At 35.7% G+C, this 10,099-nt stretch overlaps 1 protein-coding gene across 3 annotated transcripts in view; it reads left to right on the forward strand.

The window, feature by feature from the left end:
- Zpbp (zona pellucida binding protein) overlaps positions 1 to 10,099 on the forward strand; it is a 144,124-nt gene that overhangs the window by 59,674 nt on the left and 74,351 nt on the right. For all 3 annotated transcript variants that reach the window (XM_028778612.1, XM_028778622.1, XM_028778626.1), the window contains one exon: positions 2,669 to 2,745. In XM_028778612.1, coding sequence (XP_028634445.1) covers positions 2,669 to 2,745 — 77 coding nt within the window. The remainder of the gene's footprint in view (positions 1 to 2,668; positions 2,746 to 10,099) is intronic.

Here is a 10,099-nt window from a genome sequence, read left to right on the forward strand (position 1 = left end):
TCTCTCTCTCTCTCTCTCTCTCTCTCTCTCTCTCTCTCTCTCTCTCTGTGTTGTTGTGTGTGCATGTGCATGTGTGTATGTGTGTTTTGTATGAGCATTTTTGAGGAAATAGTTTGACCCTGGGTGTCATCCTCTGTCACTTTGTAAGTTGTTCTTTTGAAATGGGATCTCTTGCTGCATTTGTGCCTTGCTGTCTTCACTTTCTGACCAGCCAGGACCTGCCTATGCATATTAGTGCTGGCATTGTAGATTGATGTCACTACCCCAGTCCTCACCATTATTCTCTGAGTGCTGGGAATCTGAGCTTGGACCTTCACTGTCCAACCATCAAATACTTTTACTCATGTTGTTCAAGACAGATAACAGGGATTCTTAAATCTTTGTGAAGAATTGATCCTACTGTTATTATATAAATAACTTTACTCTTTCTTGAAACCAGGAAAATCCTTTTCTTCATTCTGATTTCTGTTATGTATGAGAGAAACATTCCTCCGGCTTCTTTTGTGTTTGTGTTAGCTGAAGTGTACTTTCCCCATCTTTTCTTTGTATTCTGTGTTTGTTCTTACATTTAGTATAGGTCTCTATGGAAAATTTGCACTCTGGCCTTAAAATAAAATGATACATTCTATCTTAGTTCTTAGTATCATATAGCCCTTATTGTGACAAATTACTTGTTTTTTCTCCTTTCTGGATTATTTCTTTCTTTTATTTCTGATGTTTGATTATATTATGCTTTACATAGAAATGAAGGCTCCATCTGCTTGTGTGTGAAATTTATGACATGTTAGATTTGAGGAAATTGGCAATTATTTACTCAAATAAATTACTTTATGTGTGTTGATGTATGTGTTGTCCCTTGGAGCTCTGCCTTTTCACCTTCATTCACTTCTTCTCCTCCTCCACATCCTTCTTCTTCTTCTTCCTCCTCCTCCTCCCCCTCCTTCTCCTTTTTAACATTTATTTATTTATTATATATATATATGAGTATGATGTAACTGTCAGCAGACACACCAGAAGAAGGCATCATATCCCATTATAGATGGTTGTGAGCCACCATGTATTTGCTGACATTTGAACTCAGGACCTCTGGAAGAGCTCTGAACTGCTGAGCCATGTCACCAGCCCCATTCACTTCTTTTCTTTTGATCAGATTTTAGTGATATATCTTTAAGTTCCCTAATTATTTCTCCAGACTGCTCAAATATGTTGTTAAATTTTTTCGGTGAATTCTTTTCAGCTATAATTCCATGCCTTAGTTATTAGATGACTTTTAATTATAAAATTTAAATTATAAAATTTATTTTGTTACTAATACTCTTTTCATGGCAACGTGTTCTGTTTTCTTTAGTTCTTTGTCCATTATTTCATTCAGCTCTTTGAGCATATTAAAAATTGTTCTCAGAGTTTTTGTACATTAGCCTAGTGTTTTCTATGTCAGGTTAAACTATGGCTTCTCAGAGACATCAGAATTATTAAATGCATAGACAATTAAACAGCTCCATGCAAAGTTATTTGGAAGATTGTGGGAAATTGAGGTGATTAATATTATATATTCAAATGACCTAGGGTTTGTTTGAAAATAGTCCGAATGACTAAATAGTTCTGAATGGGAAAATACTTGAATGGCTAAAAGGATGTATGTAGCATTAATGGGAAAATCATCAAGATTACTATTGGCCATTTTACAAGTAATTTTAAATAGGAAACTGAAGTGCTTACAGTTTTTATTGTATTCTTTTAGTTGTAAATAATGACAAAGTTTAAGCATTTTTTGTTTTGTTTTTGCTTTTTGTTTTTTTTGTAGAGTGTAAGGTAGAAGTCTTATATTAAACAGTATGTTTCTGAATTAGTTAGAGATCTGGGGCTTCAAGTAACAGGTTTCATTTTCGTATGTTTTTTTATTAATTCTTGGATTTAACAAAGGCATTTGGTTATAATATTGACATTATACTCTGTAGGTATTGGTTATTGGAAATCCTTGAAGTGCCTGTTGCTTACCCTGTGTTTGAGCTTGATGTCTCAGGACAGCAGGAGTTTCCCCAAGACCTTGCAGAGATAGTCATCTGTCCAATATTGCTATGTCCGTTGAGTTTTCCTGATGCTCAAGTATTTATTGTAAATAAATAGAATTATATTTTGCATGTAGTTATTCCTATATGGACATAAATGTATATGTGCTGGTATGCATGAAAATACTTATTTTATTGATTAAAAGTGGCCACAGCTTTAGTTCAAATCTCATTGAATTTCCAGTGTTGTTGTTACAGTTTATCTTTCTCTTTTTAGTCTGCACAATAAGCATTAGGTTAGTATAGTGAAATCAAATAGATAAAAAGAGAGGTTGGTAAATAAATAATGATTTGTATACAGAGTTAAAATATACTTTGTAAGATTTGAAGTAATTCTGTTGTTAAATAATACAAAATGTAAATATCTCAGCATCAGTTACTGAGAAACTTAATTTATAAGATTATTGTAGAAATGAGGTTTTCCTAATTTATATACAACAAATACTTGGCTTAGAATTTTGCTGAGATATTAGTATTAGAAAAATTCCAGACTTAATAATGGAATAGTCATTCTTGACAAATAATGTTTCATTTTTCATAATTTAAATATTTTGATAGGGTATGTAAGAATAAATATAAAATATAATATATTTTCTCAGTTGCATCTATAGACACTGAAAAAGGATCCAAGCCATGTACAGACCATAGTTGTGAAGCTTCCAAAAGATTATCTAAGGTATGTTCTGTGCTGGTGGAAAAGAATTGAATGGAAATGATCATTGTTTAAGGATTCATTTTAGTCTTTGTGTTAGCCATGTATAAAATACATAGAGCCACAGGGATTTCAACAGTGACATAAAACTTCACCTACCACAAAATAAGAAATTAGTGTAATTGATACTTGACAAACACTTCAAATATAACATTGTATAAGTGGTTATATAAAGAATGATTTCATTTATTTGGATTTATTTCACATGACTAATTTATATTAAGAAGATATCATGACTGCAATTTATTTAGTCCATTTAGTTTTCACCTGTGTTTGACTATTAGCCTTAAATAATGCAGCTTTTCTAGACTCACTTGTTGCAACAGTTATCTCATGGATATTTAGTCTTTTTGTATAGTCATCATGTCATGCACAGATACAAGGTTTTATCTTAAGTCTTAACTCATTTATCTTATCTAATTTGAATTTCTAGAGTCAGTACAAAAGTGAGTAGCTATGACGAGACTAGCGAGGTTTTGTCCCTAGACTAAAAGCATTTTGTCTTCTCAAGACAAGTGTGATGGCAACTTTAGATTTTAACTTTAGTAGAGTAAGGTTTTCTTCTACTCTTCGTTTACTGGACTATGCGATAAGTGGCTGTTAAATTTTGACCAGTTCATTTTCTGATTTTATTTTTTAGGAAACACATAGCTTTATTGTATTTGTTAGCCTTGTTAAGGATTTTCTGACTTTCATATACTCTGTTCTATGTAATGTGTGTTATATTATTTTAAAACTGCTAGTTGAATTCAGTATGAATACTTTGAGTGTTTTAGTTTGAAATTACCAAAGTAATTTTGACTTAAAGTTTATTTTATAAGAACAGTAAGGTATAGACATATAGTACAATGCCACTGGTACGGATATTGTTATTGGCATAATCTCATGATTTATTTAGCTTTTCATATTTATATACATTTCTTTCTTTGTGTCATATATTTGCCATTTTAGTAATGGCTCCAAACTGGATTTTGGTGATGCCTTTTTCTAACCACATTTATGTTCCCCATGCCTTCCCCACTGTTACTCTAAATGTAGAATGCATTATTCAGTGCTATATTACAAAATTTCACAGAGCTTTATACAAGATTAGACATAAATAGACAGTTGTCACTCCTATTAATGGTCATTTTTTATTATAGCCATTCTGACTTGAGTGAGATGGAATGGAATCTCCTGTAGTTTTATTGATGATGTTTGTTTTTTGGTGATTTGAGACGAGATCTCACATTGTAGTGGAAGATGGCTTTGAATTCATGGCAAGTTGTCTTGCATAACCCTCCTGAATTCTGGGATTCCTAGTGTATTTCTTCATACTTAGCTCTTTATGTATTTTTTAAAATAGTTTTACTTATTCTTTGAGACTCTCTGTATGCTTACAATGTATTTTGACCATGTTAACTCCCAGTCCCTAATTCTTTTATTTTATTTTATTTTTTATTTTTTTTTAATTTTTTCTCAAATCATAATTAATTCACACAGGGGTATAAACACAGAAAGGCAGGACGTGGGGAAGGGAATGACACAGGAGTGTGGGTGCTCAGGGGGAATACAGATATCTTCAGAACCGGGTATTTGCTGGGTGAAGGTTCAGGGGACAAGTCACCATGACTCTGCCTATGACTCGCTTGTCCCCATCTAAGCTGGTATTGTCTGCCAAGGCTACCTATTTACAAGGTCCATGACCACTCAGGCTTATAAATTTCCACAAAAGCTGCCCGTTGACATTAGCTTATAGCCATCTGTTTCAGTGTTTTTCCACTGAGACCCAAGACTTGTTGTTAGTATACATGTATGATAGGCCTATTGCTGATTTTAGGCCTATGGCTGATTTTAGGCCTACAGTGTGTAAGCAGGGCTGCGCCTGACATCTCCTCCCTTCTCTAAGTATAGAAGGACTGTGGCAATTCTAAACTTGCAAAGGCAAGGATAGAGGCCTGATCTCCAGTATTAGAAGGGGACCTTGTAATGGCTCCAGTCCCCCTGTCGTTGTCCAGTGAGGCATGAGGGCCATACCCATCCCGATGTCTTTTTCCTGGAGAGGGGATACTTTTGACATCAACCCCTATGCAGTCAGGCTTGTCCCTCAGGGAACCCAGATATTTTTATCTTTTATTGATATTCCCTTGCAGTGCTTAGCCTCGCAGCCTAAGCAAGAATTCAGATTGCCTGTCAGAGGGGGTTCTGGGTGGCCCCTCTCTGCTTGGTCTAGGGGCAGAAGTCCCCCCTTTTAGGTTGGGTGGAGATGGGTTTTGGAAACACCCTGTATAAAGTAACAACCTCATCTTGAGTCTCGTGGTCCTCCATAGCTAACTTATGATAATGTATCTGAGTAGGTTTTGCTACCAAATTATTTATCTGTTGTATCACAGAGTTAGTCCGCCTATTTGAGAGCCAGGGACCAGCAGAAAAAAGCAAAAAGAACCCAAATAATGGTCCCAAGATGGAAGGAAATAGGGTTGACAGCCTTGGAGAGGCTGCAAATCAATTCTTGTACCAGCATTCATCTGTCTCTTTCTCTCTCTGATTTTTCTTAGGGCCTTCACTACCTATTTCATGCTCTTTTTAACCCTCCTTGTCTTGTCTATGTAAAGGCAACTTTCTTCTTTAAGGGCTGTACACAGTCAAGAGCTGTACATAGCCTTTTCTATTGTACTAGAGTAAATCAAGTCCAATAGGGATCTTTGCGATTTTACGAGGTCTCTTCAGATGGCGAAACGAGGGATTTCTTCAGATTAGTGATTTCAATCTCTAGCTGTTTGATGTTCTTGTCAGTGGCCCTTCAAAGGTTTGAGCAGTATAAGTTCGGAGGCCAGCTTCTGGATTAGAACTTCTAATCGCAGATATCACGGGTGATTCATTTTTACCTGGAAAGGAAAAAGAAGGAGATTCTCAGGGAGGTTTCTCTTCCCTGGATATAAATTGTTATTCATCATATTTATGGTTGGGCCTGGCTTTGTGGGGGTATCTATTTTTTCCATTAATCTTCTTGGTAGCCGGTTAGCTGTGCCTTCTGTTGTATCAGACAGGCATATCAGTCCTCGGCCCCATAAGGGAACTGGGTCTGGGCCATTCCCTTTAAGGGTAAGAGGGTCCTTCCCCATATCTGTGGCAAAGTTTTGTTGGTCTTGGTGGTGCCAGAGGCAGTCAGCAGCAGATTTGCCATGAGCTTTCAGTTTTAGAGAGTAATTCTAACTCTTCCCAGATTGCTCCCATGTACCACTCCCTACTTTATGTTCTATTTTCCTTCATTTTCAACCCACTGAGTTTAATGAGTGTTGTCACATGCATATATGTGTGGGGCCTTCCACTGGAACAAGAAAGGTCACACACCTAAAGAAAACTCACTTTCTGCTAGCAGTCATCATTATTCAATAGCTTCTTAGGAGTGGGGCTCATGCCCTCCTCCTTCATCCAACCTGGGATATTGACTGGCTTGATCTTGTACAGTAAGTCTTAGCTGCTTTGAGTTCATGAATGTAGTGGCCCTGACATTTCCAAAGATATTGCTTTTCCACAGTCCTCATTGCTTGCCCAAATACCCATGCCAGCTGAGACACCCACAGAACCCAGCTGACACAGAGCCTACCTGCTCTGCTGAGCTCCATCTTCCTTCCCATCTGCTCCTCTACCTAGGACAGATCAATGGTCAATACCTTCCGCACACTATAGCCTGTCTGCCTCCCAGGAGGTCTATAGTAACTAGGACACAGGCTGTGTGTCTCCCAGGAGATTCTCAGTAACCAGGCACAGCCTGCTCTAACCAGAGACACAGGAGATCCACTCTAACCAGAAATAGCACTGCCTGTCTCCCAGGAGACTAGCTTTAACCCAGGTCTACCTGTCTCCAAGGAGTTCATCTCCAGTCAGAGACACCCAGGTCAGTTAACACCAGTAATAACTAGATGACAAGAGGCAAGTAAAAGATCTTTAGCAATAGAACCCAGTGGAATTTGACATCATCAGAACCCAGTTTTCCCAACACAGCACACCCTAGATACCCTAACACACCTGCAAAAGCAAGATAATGACCTAAAAAAATCCCATCTCATTAAGATGATAGAGGCCTTTAAGGAGGATACAAATAACTCCTTCAAAGAAATACATGAAAACACAGGCAAACAGGTAGAATCCCTTAAAGAGGAAACAAATAAATCTCTTAAAGAAATATGGGAAAAATACAATGAAACAGGTGAAATAATTGAACAAAATGGTACAAGACCAAAAAAAAAATGGAAATAGAAACAATAAAGAAAACACAAATGGAGGAAATCCTGAAGATGAACAATGTTGGAATGAGGTCGGGAGCTACAGATGCAAGCATCACCAACAGAATACAAGAGACAGAAGAATTTCAGGCATAGAAGATACCATAGAAGATATTGATACATTGGTCAAGGAAAATAAAAAGTGTAAAAAGCTCCTAAACCAAAATACCCAGGAAATTTAGAACACAATGAAAATATCAAACCTAAGAATAATAAGAATAAAAACGGGTAAAGATTCCCACCTCAAGGAGCCAGAAAACATCTTCAACAAAATCAGAAGAAAATCCTCTAACTTAAAAAAGAGATGGTCATAAATGTACAAGAAGCCTACAGAACACCAAATAGGTTGTACCAAAAAAGAAAATCCTCTCGTCACATAATAATCAAAACACTAAATGCACAGAACAAAGAAAAATAGTAAAAATCTTTCTATAATCTCTTCTCTTGTACCTTCAGTCTTGTGGGGAGAGTGTTGGTATAGGTGTTCCGTTTATGGATGAGAATGCCACAGATATTCTCTGTACTGTGACCAGTTCTGAATCTGTATTAATTATTGTCCCTAGTCAGTACAAGGAAGCCTTACCACGAGGATTATGGGCTGTACTAACATGGGTATACAGTAAAGTACTCACGTAACTTTATACTATGTCCATTTAGCAAAATAATCATAATAGATCCTCCTGACCTATGAGCTACTTTCCCGTGGACTTTCAGCTGGATTTAGAGTAGCAGGCAGAGTGTTCCTCCTGTGGAGTGGACTTTAAATCCAATCAGAAAGAAGGTAGCAGAAGATGTATAGATTTCTATGCACATCAATTGCTAGGATTAATATTTTCAAAATAGTCACCATTACTTTATCTACCTATTGTTCTTTTATATCCACTAGTGATTACTTTGTAAAAACCATTCAGTACATGCGTATTCACAGATCATATATATTCTTGTTGGATTTTTACCCTCCATTACTATGTAATGACTTTCTTTAGCTTTTCTTATGTTGTCTGAAAGTCTACTTTATCAGAGATCAAGCAGCTACATTGGCTTGCTTTCTACTTCCTTTTGCCTGGTTATTAACTTTCATCCCTTCAAACACCTTGTGTTTAGTTTTGACCAGCAAAGTATGCATGTATGTGTGTGTGTGTGTGTTTAGACAACAGATAGAATCTTTTTAAAATTTGAGTTGTTTCATGTCTATCTTTTAATTGTAGAGGGAAGACTAATGAAGACTCTTGCTCATCTGTATTATTTTATTGGCTGTTCTTATGGTTGGTTGTATTAATAGTCTTTTCTTTTTTTCCATATATTTTAAAAGTATGTTATTTTTTGTGTACACGTGCTCTGCTTGTATTTATGTATGTATGTATGTATGTATGTATGTATGTATGTATGTATGTATACCATGTGTGCCTGTAGAAATCAAGGGTGTCAGAATCCGTAGACCTGTAGTTACTGGTGGTCGTGAGCTATAGTACTGCAAATTGAATCCAGGCCCTCTGCAAGAGTAGCAAGTGCTCCTTACCTTGAAGCATCTCTCCAGCCTTCTCTGCCCAGTTTGTGTGAGTGTTTGCTGTTGACTCAGTTTGGTGTGCTGGATTCTTTCCGAGTTCTTCTCATTTTATCCAATACTCTTGTGAATATATTCTTTCTTGTGATCTTACAATTGAAAATTTCATGGTTTCTATGTTTAATGTTTTGTTTCTTCTGTAGTACTGGCTTGATGATCATATATAGCTTCAATTTTCTCAGAAATGTCATTATTTCTCTGCTACTTTCAAAAGGTAATTGTTGGATATAGCAATCTTGGTTGATAGTATTTCAAGTTTAAAGTTTGAAATAAATCATTTCATTCTTTCTTGGATTTTTGGTATTATATGTTAAGAGGTTTGATAATTATGTTTAACTTTTTAAGTGACTTGCTATTTTTCTCTTATAGTTTCTTCTTTTAGGAAATTTTGACATTTTGATTATATTCTTTTGTGGATTGATAATGTGTATTTAAATTCTAATGCCTATTGTTTTCTTGTCAGTTCTTCCCAACCCCTGATATTTAAGGAAATTTTCTCTATACTTAACATTGGATAGATTTTGTATACATTTAGGTTTTTCCTTTTAGTCTCTGCTCTTCCTACTGTTACATGGGTTTTTAGGTTGGTCTTTAGATTTTATCCCAGAGTTGGTGGAGATTTTAGGCATGCATTCATGCTTGCTTGCTTGCTTATTTATTTATTTTTGCTGATGTCTGGATGTAACAGTTCCTCCTCCTACCTTTTCATTCTTTAAATTCTTATGTTTCCTCTCCATGGGGAATCTTAATATGGACCTTGTTTATTTTTTATTTTCAATATTTCTATTTGTTTTATTTTCCCAAATCTCAAGTTATATTGCTGACTTTGTTATCTATGCTCTTGACTTTCTTCAAGTCCTAAACTGATTTCTGTACTTTAATTCATTGCTTGTTTGTATCATTTTTTAAATCACTGACCATTTTTATAAATAAACCTTTAAAATCTTCATTTGTCATTTTACCCATTTCAGTATTTTTGAATTTATTTCTTTAGGGCTTATGACCTTTTGAAAGAGATGTGTTGCTTTTCATTTTCATGTATCTTGTATTTCTCTATTGCCATTTGCTAATGTATTAATTTGTCTCTCACTTCTGGTTTTATCTATGTATCTTAATAACCAGTCTACTGAGGTTATTACTCAGTTACTGAAATAACTCAGTCTACCCTTGAAGTTTAACCCCAGTGCAACTGAGACCATGAAAGCAAACTACCATAAGCACAAGAATACTAAACAAGATACAGAAATGCATTTAAAATTGACTAAAGCCAATTAGTACCTCCAAAGGCCATAAAACATAAAATGGAAAAAATATTGTAGGGTGAGATTTATGGTATCAGATATGGGTTTTTACCTGTGGAGTAGGTCTTTTTGATAGTTTTAAGTTGAAAGTTGATTTTATTCGATATTAGAATGGCTACTCCCGCTTGTTTCTTAGTGCCATTTGCTTGAAAAATTGTTTTCCAACCTTTTACTCTAAGGTAGTG

The sequence above is a fragment of the Grammomys surdaster genome, unplaced genomic scaffold (assembly GCF_004785775.1).
Source record: "Grammomys surdaster isolate TR1022 unplaced genomic scaffold, NIH_TR_1.0 67, whole genome shotgun sequence".
NCBI lineage: Eukaryota > Metazoa > Chordata > Mammalia > Rodentia > Muridae > Grammomys > Grammomys surdaster.